Source organism: Periplaneta americana, chromosome 7 (genome assembly GCF_040183065.1).
Source record: "Periplaneta americana isolate PAMFEO1 chromosome 7, P.americana_PAMFEO1_priV1, whole genome shotgun sequence".
Taxonomy (NCBI): Eukaryota; Metazoa; Arthropoda; class Insecta; order Blattodea; family Blattidae; genus Periplaneta; species Periplaneta americana.
Genome location: NC_091123.1, coordinates 27138273 through 27156325, shown reverse-complemented (window position 1 = coordinate 27156325; position 18053 = coordinate 27138273). Strand labels below are relative to the sequence as shown.

Below are 18053 nucleotides of genomic sequence, written 5' to 3'. Positions count from 1 at the left end.
AAATAAAAAAGTCTTTCGTCCATAGGCGTGGAGTGACATCATTGTTACCTTGCTAGAATATCAAAAGAAACGCCAGAAAGATGCAGCAATCCTAATGTATTACCAACAACAATCATCAGCAGGGAAAGGCATCACCACTATCACCTTCACCAAAAGGGCGAGAATTGAATACGGTTGTTATAAAAACACAACAAACAAGTTCATAAGCAATTTCGTGCGTAGGCATAGCTCTAGCCTATATCCTTCTGTTTCGGAAAGAATTTTTGACACATGGAAAATATAAAGCACTATTTAAGATTTTTCACATGAATTGATGCACGACCACTACAAGATCCTTACAATATTACTGACAAATTTTAACAGTATTATAGTTGCCCTGAGTATAGCGCTGGCCTTCTGTGCATGAGGTTGCGGGTTCGATCCCGGCCCAGGTCAATGGCATTTAAGAGTGCTCGCAATTTAGAAGATTTTATTGATGTCAATGAGCCACCATAATACCACACTCTAGTATATACAGTCACGAAGCTTGAGTTTTGAGGGCACTAGGAACAATAGACTGTCTCGGTACTAATTCGCATTGTCTGTGATGAGACGATAATAGCGATCCTAGTGGTTAGCAACTATCTATGGATGCATATTCCCTACGTATTGAGCTAAGATAACCAGTAATCAAATAAAATGTGCTGAGAGAAGTCTGTATGATTTTATAAATGTTGGCAATGAAGTAATATAAACTCTTCTTATGGAGGTCTCTATACACTGCTAGAGTATAAAGGATCACACCTGGGTGCCATAATCAAAGTTGACAGGAAAATTTCCCGCAAAATCAGGACCCCAAGACCTTTTGAAAGTTTGTACAGAGTTATATACTTTACTGAAGAATTCACCCAGAAAAAAAATTTAGTTGCTTATATACAGGGACATCATTTCATTTTTACTTCAATTTTTATTGTACCTACGTTTCTAAATGTACTTGACTCCCACCCCTCTCACTAATGTCCTTGCTAACGTCAGTCACACAAACTTACGGCCGCTGTTGCTAGCAGTGAAATAAACAGTACAGAGTACAGTTGCAGAAATATGTTGCATTTTCTATAGAAGAAAAAGCTTATATTATTGAAGTTTATTTTCACACAAGTATGGTGTGTAGCATAACTGAATTTATCTGTGTGGACTGAGCACAAGTGAAGATTAGAGTTACCGAAAGTACGGTACCCTATAATATGGTGCGGGACTTAACAGCATTATTTAAACAAGAGTTTTGTTTTACTATTTGTAGGTATGAAGGACGATGATGGAAACTGGAATTACAATGTAACCGAATGTGAACAACAGTTTTTCTTGTTTTTATTTATTTCTTTTTTTTTTTTTTCCTGATTATATCATTACGGACTATTTTCGTAGAAATGTCAGTAATCTGGTAGATAAATTTAGAGCAACAGAGTGTACAGAAAGGAAGAAAAGTGTAAGTGGCCAACAAAGGTGACAGAAGATGCTGTAGAAGATGCTAGAGAAAGGATGCAGCGAGGTCGTAATAAGTCGGTCAAGAAGTTAGCTGTAGAAATTGGGGTTTCTTACGGAAGTGCGCACAAAATTCTCAGGAATAAATTAGGTTAGTAATATGCTGAATAAAGTAGACATTACATAATGTATATAACCGCCTGAAGACTTGAGTTTGTGAAAAAAAAATTATTACTATTCTACTGTTTTTTGATAAAATACTGTAAAGTAATGACCAAAGTGAAGATCGTAATACTGTATTTCCCTGTAACATAAATGGATACACTACTTTTTTCTCCTCCTACAGCTAGTAACACGATTTGTTTACATATTGCACTAGCAACTCCAAACTCCTGTAATGGAAGGGGGGTAACAGTGTTTCCGAGTATAGCCAGGTTAATGTTAAAAATGTTAGTAAAAATAAAGTGATGTCCCTGTACATACTGTGTAAGGCAAACAAGAAGAACAGTTTAAAATACAGCGAAAATGTCTAATTTGACTACCATTTGACCATTTCAACAACAGTCCCACGTTAACACAATAATGTCAGTATTCTGTCTTGATAGCGTTAACAATAGTAACCGCCAATTACACGTTAGGGCGCGCTTCACTCGATGCAGTCTCCAGTGCAGTCTTCTATTGTTATATTTCTGGGTCTTCAGAAGTGTGAAGCAGGTCTAAAAACCGTGATTTATGAAAAGCAGAAATTAAATTTATCTCCCTCTTTTTCCACTGATGCGCACAGAAATCTTTTTAGATGATAACATGCCCACTAAGCGGATCTGACAACATTTGAAAACGATATCAAGTTATCAAATTCCATCTTCCAACATTACGACTTTAGTCTCTTAGCTTATCGGACCATTCAATTTCGAATCTCTGGCGGTGCTGAGAAGATGCAGACGGTGCTGAGAAGATGGGGGAGAAAGTTCCAAGTGCTGGCACAAGATAACAGACAGAATTCCTATTTTCAGTCATGGTCGTCCAGAAGATAAAACACTTTGACACGCACGCGTACACACTTCCCAGCTGCGACGCTATATTAAGCCAATTGTGTGACCCAAATAGCGCGCCTCATACTTGAAGTCTCTACTTGTTCATTCCAATTTAAAGCTGGAGACGAAGACTGCAGTGAACGGCGACGTCTTGTCCTGGGTCAACCAGCTGTCCAGGCGAAGTGACCATCGGCTATGAGGCGCTGCTTTGGAGGATGATGAGCACGGCCTGATTTTTTGGTGTTAATTTTTCAAAATTTTCGTGAAAAAAAATCGCATCTACGGGAGACTCGGGTAGTATCGGACATCGGGTAATATCGGACAGTGCGTTTCTTTCATCTACCACCATATGGTAGTATCTGAATGACATGGTTACGTTTCTCTATGCGACATAACAGAAACGTAACCATGTCAATCAGGTACTATCATCGTGTGGTAGATGAAAGAAACTCACTGTCCGATATTACCCGATGTCCGATACTACCCGACTCCCCCCTATGGTTAAAAATGTGACAATAATTTCTTAAAAATTTCGTGATTTTTTAGCATGTAAAGTCATACACTCATACAAAATCTTAATTAAAAATAATCTTATACACGGAATTGTATTTGGAACATTCACAACGAAATAAATCTATTAATAATAAATAACTAATAATAATGGGTCGGCCTGGGTAGCTAGTCGGTACAGAGCTGGCTTTCTGTTCTCGAGGTTGCGGGTTGGATCCGGCCCAAGTCGATGGCATTTAAGTGTGCTTAAATGCGACAGGCTCATGTCAGTAGATTTACTGGCATGTAAAAACTCCTGCGGGACAAAATTCCGGCACACCGGCGACGCTGATATAACCTCGGCAGTTGCGAGCGTCGTTAAATAAACCATAATTAAATTTTAAAAAAATAATAGTAATAATAATAATAATAATAATAATAATAATAATGAAGTTGCAGAAGAATGGAGAAAGTTACATAACTCAGAGCTGCACGCATTGTATTCTTCACCTGACATAATTAGGAACATTAAATCCAGACGTTTGAGATGGGCAGGGCATGTAGCACTTATGGGCGAATCCAGAAATGCATATAGAGTGTTAGTTGGGAGGCCTGAGGGGAAAAAGACCTTTGGGGAGGCCGAGACGTAGACGGGAGGATAATATTAAAATGTATTTGAGGGAGGTGGAATATGATGATATAGACTGGATTAATCTTGCACAGGATAGGGACTGATGGCGGGCTTATGTGAGGGCGGCAATGAACTTCCAGGTTCCTTAAAAGCCATTTGTAAGTAAGTATGCAAGGAAATAAAATTTGTTAAAACCTAAGAATCCGGGCCCTAGTTATGAGTCTGGATTAAGGAATATTCTTTAGGCCCTGCTGTGATTCAAGTGGTGATTTTTCCGGTTACAAAACCAGTACTCTCGGGATCGATTTTCGGCAGGGAAATGGAGATTCACCTCCCATTGAAAGGACTGGATATGTCCCTTCAATTGTGCCTGTTCTATTTCGCTTTGTGCCGTGATCTATCACCAGACTAACCACATAAGGCCTGTTGTTAATGTCTAGCAGTGATTATAAGAACAAAAATATTCAAAAGCAAAGTATATGACGGAAATAACGATAATGGCAATAATAAAATTATTATAATTATAATTATAATTATTATTATTATTATTATTATTATTATTATTATTATTATTATTATTATTATGTGAAAATACATTGTTTGTTCAGTGACATGGTTCCTAAATGAGAGCTATTTGTTCCACAAAGATTTATGTGATTAAAAATAACTCTTCAATACATTTTCGTATGAAATATTTCTTCAGCATGCCATTTATCATTCAAATCGGAAACGTTACAAGCTGTTACAAGTCTGCTGCTGCATCGAATTCATTTCCCGCATACAGCGAACGAGAAGCTCTGCCAATTCTCGGTTAAAAAGAGCAAAACGACGAATGTAAAATCCCTAGGAACTGCTATATTATATTTCGGAATATGATTTACTCGATAGATGACTTCTGCCAAAATACACCAACGTTACAAACAACAAAAGTATCGTTATTGAAAACTGGAAGGATGGCGGAATATTAATAGGATGTGTTCAATCATAAAAATGTATTTTGACGTGCTCGTCCAAAAATATCATACTTACTGATGTGTTCGTATAATAGTAGCGTGATGGAAAGTAGTCTATGCAATAAAGCTAATACATGACACTATTCTAAAAAACGGATAAACCTAAAATGCGTATGTTTGTAAAACTGCAACAATCATGGAAAATTATTTATCTTTCATCATCATATTCGTCATCGTCGTCATTCACCAGAACAATTACAATATTTTCCTTCTTATTCGCTATTTATTTTTATTTTAGGTTATTTTACGACGCTTTATCAACAGCTTAGGTTATTTAGCGTCTGAATGAAATGAAGGTGATATTGCCGGTGAAATGAGTCCGGGGTCCAACACCGAAAGTTACCCAGCATTTGCTCATATTGGGTTGAGGGAAAACCCCGGAAAAAATCTCAACCAGGTAACTTGCCCCGATCGGGAATCGAACCCAGGCCACCTGGTTTCGCGGCTAGACGCGCTAACCGTTACTCCACAGATGTGGACCTTATTCGCTATTAATGTGATTACATTTCTCATCTTTTTCTTTAGCAAAATTACCTACTTTTCTTTATTACTATCTTACTTTGTCGCCTTCCACACGAAGAGTCATGTGTAGTTTACTTCGGTATGTAAACTACATAGCCTATGGATGTATTCAAAACCGGCGTATTTCTAAAATAGACTTTTTTTTAGTTACGTTTCTTCGCGTGGAAAGCGACCCACTCTTTCCTACACAGCATAATTTCTTATTTTGTCTGTCCACTTCACACGTTCCATTCTTCTCCATATGAGCCGTTCAGAGCAGAAGTGGTGTAAGTCAAAAATGGGTAATGAGTGTTAAAATAAACATTCTGTAAAATACAGCGCAATTTAGCAATTAATATTCAATTTATTTAAACTATTAGTAGTCAGTGGATAGCAAGGACATGCCATACTCCATACAAAGCACTTTACTAGTCTCTTCCTTAGTTCTTTTTCCAGAGGTCCGCAGAAAATGCTCCTTTTTGTATTAAAAGCTTCCTTGGCTATTGCCATCCTCCTTTTGACTTCCTGGCCATCCTTCTTAGCACCAAATATTTTCTTAAGCATCTTATTCTCAAACACCCTTAACCTCTGTTCCAAGTTTCACAACCATACAGAACAACCGGTAATATAACTGTTTTATAAATTCTATCTTTCAGCTTTTTTGAGAGCAGACTGGATGACAAAAGCTTCTCGACCGAATGATAACACGCATTTCCCACATATAATTTTCTGGGTTTAATTTCCTACCGAGCATCATTTATAATAATAATAATAATAATAATAATAATAATAATAATAATAATAATAATAATAATAATAATGAAAAATCTTTATTAAACAACGTAACGTCCATGACGTCCACCGCTGTGGAATAACGATTTCCTGACCGTGAAACGGACGAACCCGGGTTCAAATCCTGGTTGGGACAAGTTACCTGGTTGAGGGTTTTTCGGGGGTTTCCTTCAAGCCATTAAGAACAAATGCTGAGTAACTTCCGGTCCTGGATCCTGGACTCATTTCGCTGGCATTATCACCTTCATCTTATTCAGATGCTATAACCATAGCAGTTGAGAAAGCGTCGTAAAATAAGCAATTAAAAAATAAACAATGCGTGCAACTTTCAGCTATTTTCTATTTGTTCTGGAATGGAGGAAAGACTTTTTTTTAGTTGGTTATTTAACGACGCTGTATCAACTACTAGGTTATTTAGCGTCGATGACATTGATGATAGCGAGATAATATTTGGCGAGATGAGGCCTAGGATTCGCCACAGATTACCTTGCATTCACATTACGGTTGGGGAAAACCTCGGAAAAAATCCAACTAAGTAATCAGCCCAAGAGGGGATCGAACCCGCGCCCGAATGCAACTTCAGACCGGGAGGCAAGCGCCTTAACCGACTGAGCCACGCCGGTGGCTCTGGAGGAATGACACGAGATCCCGAAGAGTGAGAGTGATTGTGGAGTAGTAAGAAATATTGATGAAGAGGAGAAACGGGAGAAACCCGAGAAAAATCTCTCGCGCCCCCTTTGTCTACCACAAATCTCTTCATGGTCCAGACGGGGACTAAACAAGGGTCACCAAAGTGGAAGGCAGAGAGGCTAACCACATGGCCACAGGCGAGGTTAATATCAACAGCAATGGAGTACAGAACCGAAAGTGCAACTAGTTCTCACGGCTAAATTGGCAACACTGCTCCTCGTGCAATAATTGAGAACTGGGAGAGGAAGCATGACCCGTCACGTGATCACGACGAATACGATTTGTGTAATCCACCGCGAAACATTTGTGCGCAGGCGTGTGCATCTGAGCTCCGTGCGTGATGTGCGTGCCGTATTGACGCATTTTTACAGCGATGCATCCCAGTCACACTCCGTCCAACCCTAGCCCTAGCTTTCACCGTCTCACTTTCACACATTAAATTTGTTTCCCCACTAGTCCGGGATTCAGTTCATTGTTATGGAAATTTATACGGGACGGCCGGGAGTGAAGAAGCTAGAGCGGCTGGCTGAAAAGTGATTCCTCCACATCGGCTGCATTTATCTGAAACGGGATATTTTAATCAACGAATATAATTCATAAAATCTAACTTTTATTATTCTTGCATTCAATTCTCCACGTAGTCTTCACCAAACTTCACGCATTATTATCAATCCACACAAAAGTTTCTTAAAGTTATCACGACAGAAATACGTATTTAGATTTCTCAACCAGGCTCTGATTCCCTTTTCGCCTCTTCTTTTGTGTCACACAAATTTTCATGCGGTTCTTACAATATTTTTTTAAAGAAGTTTGAACTTCAGTGCTACTAGGTAGTAGTAGTTGTTGTAGTAGTAGTAGTAGTAGTAATAGTAGTAGTGGTAGTAGTAGTAATAGTAGTAGTGGTAGTAGTAGTAATAGTAGTAGTGGTAGTAGTAGTAATAGTAGTAGTAGTAGTAATAGTAGTAGTAGTAATAGTAGTAGTAGTAATAGTAGTAGTAGTAAAAGTAGTAGTAGTAATAGTAGTAGTAGTAATAGTAGTAGTAATAGTAGTAGTTGTAGTAATAGTAGTAGTAGTAGTAATAGTAGTAGTAGTAATAGTAGTAGTGGTAGTAGTAGTAGTAATAGTAGTAGTAGTAATAGTAGTAGTAGTAGTAGTAGTAGTAATAGTAGTAGTAGTAATAGTAGTAGTAGTAATAGTAGTAGTAGACTACTCGTCTGGGGATGGGATGTGCTTGTATCAAAACTGAGGAAAGATGGTCCACCTGTCAGCTTCAGATTCACGAATGCTACTAAGGCCGGCTCCGCGCCTGTCGGACTTGACAAAGTTCATGGCTAATTAGAAATGAGGTTGGGAGTCTGCGTAGTTTGGCACCGCCGGCTGATCCACTAATACAAACATGAACTCGTCCGAATAGCAGCATTCCGTCCCTTAGTCAGTGCAGAAGGGTTGTCAGACTTCCTAATGAAGGAAATAACAGTAGGAATGTTAATATTTGTATTTAATTAGCAAGAAAACTGTTACTTAACAGTTTCTCTAATGATAAGAGTAAAAACCAGAATCGTATGAATAGTACTTATCAAGTAAAGTGTTAACACTTAGGGGAAAATATTTTGTTCTAGGAAAAGTATTCATTTGGGACGAATATAGTATTAGAATTTTTGTTCTACTCTATCCAAGGAATAAGCTGTTAAAATCTGCACAGTTACATTAACTACACCCTGTACAGTGTACACAGACTTTCCCTGAAACACCGCACACATTATACAAATAACGCCCAAATCACGCCATCAGGGACTGGTAATCATGTTCGTTTAACGAGTTTTAATACGGGTACTGAAGAGAAAATAAATGCCAATTGAATATATACTGTTACTTACATTATCCCTGATGCTCCAAAAATGCATCCAACGTGACACGTAAGCCATGGAAGTATATGATCATATTATTGAATATTGTAACTAACATCACCCCTGATTCTCCAAAATGGATCCAACATGACACGTGAACCATGGAAGTATAATCTCATCCTTTTGAATATTGTAACTTACATCACCCCTGATACTCCAAAAATGCATCCAACATGACACGTGAGCCATGCAGTATATGGTCATCCCACTGAATATTGCGCCATGATGATGATGATAATAATAATAATAATAATAATAATAATAATAATAATTTGAGTCATTTTTGTTGATAGGGCCTACAGTACAGTCCCGCTAGAAGGAACAATAAGACATTTGAACTTTTGGACTGAAGCTCTATTTAATGCTACAGTACGTGAAGGTTACTAATGTTCCTGGCACTAGAGAAAATTGTTAAAATACCTTCAAAATGTCTAGGATTTATTATTTGGAATAGTGGAAATTGGATGTGACCACAGGAGGAGTTGTATGCGCATCCATCCCGCCGCAAACACGTTCTTCACTTACCTACCAAATTTGTCTTACGTAAATAAAAAAAGGCCATATTTTCCTCAATGTGACGGTATTTCCTGTGTCGCCAACACCTCTCATAAAACTACACACCTAATCTAACCTAACCTAACATCTCACATAATACTAGACGCCTAATCTAACCTAACCTGTCACATAATACTACACACCTAACCTAACCTCTCACATAATATACACCTAACCTAACCTAACCTCTCACATAATACTACACTCCTAATCTAACCTAACCTAACCTCTCACATAATACTACACACATGTAGTAACATTCTTTACGTTTTGTATAATTTCGTTTGCAAATGTTGCTCTCCTTGGTGCATGCGTGTCGGGAGCTATCGGGAACGTGATAGCGAGCAACGCTTGTCTCCGTTCTTCGTAATTACATAATTACATTGATGTTCGTTAAGTTTGTGTTTTGTCAATTAATCAATGTGTTAATGTAGTGATAATTTCCTTATACAGTAAAAATTATAATTATTGTGGCTGTCATAAAAGTGTGCAATATTCGTTCAGTGGCCGGTGGATACTCTACCTTGTCCCTACAGTATTAGAAACTCAAAATTTATAATATACCGGTACAGTACAACTTACTGTATCACTAATGAATGAATTTATTTCTTGTTTTCTATACTATTATGATATTCTGTTAGCTTCTTCTGACGAAGATAATCTTAGCGAAGTGACAATGTCCCGCCAATGCTTCATAAACCTAGAAACTGAAGAAAGCGGTGGACAGCAGTGTTGCCAACACATAAATTGTATCCCCGTCAGTATAACACCTGGAAATCCGTCAGACTCCGTCAAAATAAAAAAATAAGACCGAATATATATATATATATATATATATATATATATTAACGGTCTTACTAATAAAAACTCTATATACAGGCGTTTAACTGTCTTATACTTATACAATGAGTAGCTCGTTTATAAGTCGTGTGTAAATTCCTTACTAATAATCACTACATACGTCGTGTATAACAGTATAACTGTTACACAGCTACGTCATACTTTCGTCATTACTTCGTTACGAAAGGTAATAGAATATCTGAGGTTCTCTATTGCATCCGTTAGAGCGCTCTAGTGTGGCGTGTTAAATATCGATAGTACAACTGGCTCTAATCGATTACCACACTACATTTTGGTCAAGGAGTACAAGCTACAGCAATATTATTCTAATAATTCTATGATCTTTGGTTTGTTCTTCTCTGGTTGCAAGGTAACCATCATCATAAAATGACAGTCGATACGAACAGCTGTTAGAGGGGCGGCCATTTTTTCCCCTATATACAACGCTTAAACAAGGGGTTTCGTGTATATAACTACTGCAAAACAATTCCCATTGTATAGTTACAGCCTGTTTATAAGTCCATAGCTTATTCACGGTTTATTAGTAACGTTTTCTGTCTCAACTTTGCATAAGTCTCGTATAAAAACTATACACGGTTTATTAGTAAGACTGTAACAGAACATACTTACCAATCCTGATTAAAATAATAATTCGTCAACATCTAACTTGATTACGAGGAAATCTGAAACAGGGGATTCTTGAACATAGTACGAAACAGGCAGGGCTTTTCAAATAAAAAGTAAAATCTCCCAAAAATTAAACAATTAAAAATGACAGCAGCTAAAAATGTCAAAAGACTATGTAAATCGTAATTTCCGCCAGAAAATCCGTCACCCGTCAAAGCCATTTTTTTCCCGTCCGCTACGTTGAAATTCCGTTACTTTTGACGGAATTTCCGTCCAGTTGGCAACACTGGTGGACAGTGAAGGGTGGGAAGAGAAAAGGCGTGGATTCCCTGCTTGAATTCCTGTCCCCCGCTTAACCCGAAATTTCGTTAATCTGAACGATTAGTTCGGACTAACAGGGTTCTACTGGATTCTACTGCCCTCGTAAACTCAAGGTATACTTTCGATGACCTTTCATAAGCGGAAATATTTACTAATGGAAATGTTTATAGTACGTACGTCAAATGTTTTCAAGACGTTTAATAGTCTCACAGTTGCTAGGAGACAACAGGGCAAAGTGATAACTGATACGCACGTTCTATTATAATAAAACGAGCTTCGATTAGCGAAGTGTGGAGCCACAACACTGCAGAGTGTAAACAGCACGTGATGCCGGTCGGCTCGGCTCGGCAAGCAGGCAGCGCGTATGACGAGCAGTCCCAGTTTAGCATTCGCCGCTGCAGGTCGCCGGCTGTTTATCTGTGCTGCCCCTCCCAGATGTGTGTGAGCGCTCGGCAGCGGCGGTGGAAGTGCGGAGCGAGGGCCGCCCAACAATGACAGTGCTGGTGCTGGTGTGTGTCTAACAATGCGAGTGTTGGTGCTGCTGTTACTGCCATTATTGCGCAGCGTCGCGGCGGCGGAGGAGAAGTCCCTCTGCGACGCGGGTCTTTGTTCCTGCGATCGCACGTGGGGGAAATTCAACTGTTCCTGCACAGCCATGCAAGATAAGGTAAACCGTTAACTCCAGGCGATGCTTACGAGAAAGTCTAGTCTGAGAATCGACGAACCCGGTCGCTATGAGTGAGGATTTTGCAAGTATCCGAAGATTAACATTTTCACTTCACTTTAGTGAGAGCGTTTCAGAATAATCAACACCACCAAATTCATGTGGCGTTTCTCAAACTTTCTGAAAATGAGAACTTTAAAACATAGTAAAGGTAGTAGTCACCATCATGTACTAGCGGGATACGCCTCCTGAAATGAAATGTTTCTAAAAAAATAGTTTTGAAATACTTACAACGTATCTGTTTAATGGAAAATTATGTATGGTCAGGGTGCGAATTAAGATTTCTGATGAGAGGGGCATCGAATCCTAGATAGAGAATACCACACATAAAAATTATTATTATCCTCATTCGATACGGCTCAACGCTTGGTCGCACTGAGTTGCTTGTCTTGCATCTTGATCATAATAATAATCATATCCCCGAACAGGCCTAAGATAAGATGTGTAATTCCTAAGTTACTGATTGTTGCCAGTTTGCTGGTGATAATACAGTTCTAACTATTATTTTCTTTGCTTACACATACTCGTATTAAAACAATTATATTTTGTGAGGAGGGGATAGAAGTTATCCCTGGCAGCGATATTAATATGAATTCATGAGAGGGAGATAACTTTCCAAAAGGGGGGGGGATCTCTCCCATTCCCCGTTAATTCGCACCCTGTGTATGGTACCAGTGACGTACGCAGAATTTTGTCAAGGGAAGGGGGTTATTATTAAAATTGTTTACAATAAACTTAATTTTTTAACAACCCTCCAGTTTTTAACAGATTTTAACTTTTGTTTAATTGTATAATAAAAAATACTTGTGTCATTATTATACTTAAATAATAATCATAATCAGTCAACAGTAATTTGTATAGTTAGTGAGGTTTAAAAAGGACGCGTCAGCTACTATGGCTATTTGCGCCCTTATCTAAAATTCTTCAAAAACAGAAAAAAATACAATACAAAAATATCATGAGATAAAATTTTTCTTACAAATAATTTTTGCTTGATAATTTTCTTTAATTTTTAAAAGTTAAAAGTTCATATCATGAAAAGTTTTCAGTGAAGAGCAGATTCCGTGCACAGCTTTCTGTATTGGAGTATGTTGAGTGTTCTTGCAAAGTTTCAAGTAAATCGGAGCAAATGGAAACCGCTAGGAACTTTATTATTGAACAAAAACGCAGTTTTGAAAAAACTTCATTTTTAGTGGGTGTGATAGGTTTAAAAGAGCTACGCGTAGTATTTAAAAATGGTCACCAGACCTTTAAAAGTAGTAGGTGAGAGCTAAATATATCACAGAATGTTAAATGTATATGGTAATTATTTATGAAAAAAAAATAGGCTATATATATTCATTTTTACCAGTCCTAGTGTCCCTTAACGAAACTTCAAAATACAGTTATCTCAAAACTTTGCATTTTGAGTTATTTTCCTTTTGAACTGGCCCGTCGAAATATTTAATTTATTTCTAAGGCCATGAGGCCTTCTCTTTCACACTACCAGAAGTGAAATCGTACATTGAAACAATAACAAAAGTAGGAAGTAGGCCTATTTGGAATTTGAAATGTAGCGTAACACATGCTATTAAATGAAAATTAAACTAGAAGGAAAAAAGTAAAATACATTCTGTCTTTAACATTATAACAGATCTGCTCTTATCTAACAAGCAGCGTTGTAAAGAAAAATTATGGCGGCACTTTTAGAAGAATACATATTTTCTAGAAACTCGCTAACCGTCGATACCTGTAATCTAGGTCTTTTGAAATCTATTCTTCAATTCCTATAATATTTGTAAAAGATTAAAATGTCACGATTCCAGACTGTAACCTTCATTTGTTTGACGGGAAGAAACAAAGTTAGTTGATACAGCGTCGTTAAATAACCAAGTAAAGAAAAAAGAACAAAGTTTCGTTAAATAACCAAGTAAAAAAAAAGTAATAAGGAGAAGAAACAGGTCTTTATATATTTCATGTAGAAACATTTTCTCGGAATAAAACTACCACCTACAAATAAACAATTAAGGATTCTTCATTTCTAACCGACCCAAACTGCTCGTTTTCCGTTGCCATGGTGATGCTTGCCTTTGTCGTGCACATTCCTCTAAAGCCTTTCGATTTTTGACCCCTTATTGCCATACACTCTCATCCATATTGTAGTGGATTGTAAGTCGATATTAAAACGAGGAGCTAAACTAAAGACAAAAAGTATAAAGATGTTTGGGATTTGAAATAAAAGTTTGTTATTTCTTCTTACTCCCCGCATTTAAATTCAACAAGGAGCTGCCTTCTCATTAACTACTTCATAATCGCTTCCTTATTCCAGGAGGCCTAGTCTCCAAACAATGCAATTGATATTCGAAACGATTCACACATCAATACGACGCCAATGAAATTGTACTGAATATGTCAATACACAGAATTGGATTCATTTGTAAATTAATACCACAGAAGTACGGTACTTAGGAATTATTAAACTATCTTCAATTAACTATTTGTCTCATTATACTCCCCGAATTTATTAATCATCCCCATTTGTGTACGAATAATAATGAATTCCTTATGATATTAGATTCATTATTTTCTCCTTTATGTTTTATCACGGCCGGCTGGATTCCAAACTACTGTACTTTATTTTAAACGCATAATGTAATTAATGACGTCACCGTATTAACAGAAAGTGTGACCAGATTTTTCGAATACCAAGTACATAAAGGTTTCAAGTGAAGAAAATTTTAACCCTCTATGCCTTATAGGTCTGACTCTCTGTACACTGTACACTGAATTGTAAGTCATTAAAAGGAGTCAAAATAAATACAAGCATATAAACAAAATACATTAACCCCTTATTAAAAGGTAAGGTACAGGAAGGTAGTTCCTTTACATGCCATGAAGACAACTGGGGAGGGGGGACATGGAGGTAGAGGCCCATGCTTTCCGTGATCTCGACACTAGAATCAGGTGGTGTGGTCGGCACCACGCTCTGACCGACTTAGCCTCCAGTACTCAATTTGATAGGCTGAGTGAACCTCGGGACCGTTCTGGAAGTTTGGCAAAGAGAAAATCCCGTCACCACCCGCGATCAAACCCAGGAACTTCCAGTTCGTAGCCAGCTGCTTTACCAACTGAGCTACCCGACCGCTTATTATTAACCCTTTGAGGTACAGTGGCTTCATTTGAATAATTCTTTACCACAAGTAGTTCTGGTATTGTTTCTAGGTAAAAGTCTGAATTGCTTTATATCGTGAAGTTTTGCCACAGTGGCTTCAAATAAAGCCACCTCGTAATTTGTATGCAAATTTATGAAAATATAAATTGTTTGCAAATTTCATCTTTATTTTGTGTATTTTATTTTACCAATATCCACGTCAAATTTGTTAATTAAGAGTTCTGTACCATACCTCAAAGGGTTAAAAGGAGAGGGCAGAACAAAGAAAGAAAATATGTCATAGGCCTAGTTGAAAGGGCTTAGTTATGGTTATGAAACCAAAACTCGAACAATACATGTAAGGTTATAATAATCATTTATAGCGATACAGTAATATTGGAGCTCAGTGCGACACAGCATTGCGGCCATTATTTTTTGTACTAACCCTCCCACCTAGACACATTCTCAACTCACATAAGCTGACTATGCTGAGGTTCGCTGTGTATCTAGGTTTCGAGCAGGTCAGCCCTCTCCGTGCGTCACCTGCCGACACGACGTTCGGGGAATGCTATGGATTGGAACTCGGACGAAATAATTATGGGTGAACTGAAAAAACTCGAGAAAAATCAAACTGTAATTTTGTCCGTCCAAGTGTCACTATGGATTTTTCAATTAAAATGCAGGCAAAAATTGCCTGGGATCATCACTGTTCGCAGAATCTACCAGGTATCGAACTCAGGATATTCCTTGGTGAAACCAACGACATACTGAGCTACGGTTGTAACATATTTCGAGTGAATGATATTCCGTACAAACCGGCAATACGAATTTACTTAAGTCAGCAAAATTGCAGCCATGCTACTAGGTACTACCTTCGTGGCATTTGTTTTCGTATTACTGCATCAGGAATTCTTGAAGGAATCGTCGATACGGACAGCTGCTGACGAGACGGAAAAGGCTGGATGGACTTCAATGCTACGCGCTTCCTTGTCAAGATCTGACGTGTGTAGATACCATGACGGATGTGATTGCATTGCAGCCCGCCCTTCCCACAATGTGTGATTTCAGCTCCTTACAAAACACACACAATGTAGAGCGCGGCCTCTGGTTTCTGCCATTGTGTTCAAAAATTTCCAGGTCCAGACGGAGCTCAATCAGCTACAGGATTCTAGGGTCAGATCCCCGGCAAATTATGTGAAATTTATTACTGAAATAGTTATTTACGATATGAGTGCAATGTTGCCACGACCTACCCACGAAAATCAGGAGAAAACCATCGAAAAAAAAACAGAAGATTACAGTAGATTAATTAAACACGAATTTTCTCTTCGTATTATAATACTAGCCGTACCCGTGCGCTCCGCTGCATCTGTTAGAAATAAATATAAAGTAATTACATAATTAAAATAGGACGTTTGATCCAAGAAACAACTTTTACAACAGCGCAAGATAATCTGCTTCGCTCATTACCCAATTTTTTTGCATTGCATTTATTGCATATATATTTTATGTATTTTAACACGATTCAATTGAGCATAGTTACAATTTGAATTATAAAATAATGGATTGCTAAGCTAACGTACTATTACTGCATACTAAATCAATACACTCTCGTTGTTAGTTAATTCTCTGAGATTAAAATGAGTGTACATAAATATTATTTTAAGAAATACAGAAAACGAATGTACAAAATAACCTATCAAATTTTCTGTGCATAAGAAGCTATTTTGATCTTACCTGTCCTTGATTTACTCAGACGTTACTGTAATAACAATATAGCATTATGTCCATCTAGAGAAACTACACTTTCCAATGGTGAAATAATAATTAATTACACAAATCGGTTAATTTAGCTTCTGATATTACTTCATAAAAACACAGAAACATTCTCTGTAGGCTATGTTTAATAGCTTTCGATTGTTGATGTCCAAGGCCCCTGTTTCGATTGTTGTTGTCCAAGGCCCCTTATAGACGAAGTCATTTGTTCTTAATTCATTGCACCGTCTTAGATGGCGTTATTTTAATTTTAAAACTCATTTATCTCATTAAATATCAGTCCTATCAAAATTTTGTAAAGAATAAAACTTATCGGAAATCATTTTTAAAGAAACTTTTGTTATGTAACATTTTTCACAAAAATCAATAATAAGCGAGATATTTCGATTTATTTAATTCAGGCCCCCTTATAACCTCCCTTTTAAATAAAGTATTTTGAATGCCATATAGCCTAAAATCTAAGTTACAACGAACTTAATTTATATTCCAATTTTCATATAAATCGATTCAGCCATTATCGCGTGAAATGGTAACAAACATACAGACAGACATACAAACAAAAATTTCAAAAATGCAATTTTCGGTTTCAGGGTGGTTAATTATATATGTTAGGACCAATTATTTTTGGAAAATCGAAAATTACCAGAAAAATTTCGGCTACAGATTTATTATTAGTATAGATTAATTACAAAACAGTGTATACCGTAAGAAAGATGATACTGTTGTATTACTATGTAGCACATCCCTAACCACTGAAAGGGAACAATTTTGCTAAATATTAATACTGTCATCTTTACTCAGAGTATGTAAATAAGTCATGCAATTTTGTTTTTACACAGTAATGTCTCGTTGACAATGTTTCGCATTAAAATCTATTAATCAGGAGTTTTTCGTATATTGCCAAACGATTTTCGATAGAACGAGAATTATTTTAAAGATGATATTAAAGATAGTACTGCATTAGCTGCGATTATAAGAGACGAAAAATTCTCTCTTTTCCTGTTTTTGCATAACGACCCTTTTAGACTGTTCATAATTTTCCCACTCTGCTTTATAATTCTGGGAAGGAGTATTTACTTTTCTTTTTTGCTGGGACACTTTCACTCATTTTAAAAGATCACTGTGCACGATATGTAACACAAAAATACAATTACCTACACTTTACTCTCTCACTGTTTCACGTGTTCTTGCTCCTTTAAGCATCATTGTGGGGACACGTTATGAGCAGGGAGACACAACGAGCTAGAAAAATATTCTTACTTCTAGCTCGTTGGGGGACAAATGAAAAGTAAGACATGGTGACATAATATAATATGTAATAAATTTAAAATCCGGGCATAGAACCAGGTGACTGTAGCATGCCAAAAACGAAGGAGAAATTCGGACTTTTGACAAAAAAAAGGAAGTAGAGCAGTAGATTCAATGGAAAAACAGGAAATCTCCTGCTTAATCAGTAGGTATGCCACCACTGTATGAGTGTCGTAACGTTTCATATTACAATACTAGTTTGATAACGAGTCGAGTATTGTAATATGAAGTTATGATAAATACATCATAGAAC

General features: G+C 37.2%; 2 protein-coding genes across 6 annotated transcripts in view; one reads left to right on the top strand and one right to left on the bottom strand.

Moving 5' to 3' along the window:
• hiw (MYC binding protein highwire) overlaps nucleotides 1-18053 on the bottom strand; it is a 507580-nt gene that overhangs the window by 344669 nt on the left and 144858 nt on the right. The window lies entirely within an intron of this gene.
• Nucleotides 11202-18053, top strand: part of LOC138703010 (uncharacterized) — a 56298-nt gene continuing 49446 nt past the window's right edge. The window contains exon 1 of the mRNA XM_069830505.1: nucleotides 11202-11529. Coding sequence (XP_069686606.1) covers nucleotides 11386-11529 — 144 coding nt within the window. The 5' untranslated portion in view covers nucleotides 11202-11385. The remainder of the gene's footprint in view (nucleotides 11530-18053) is intronic.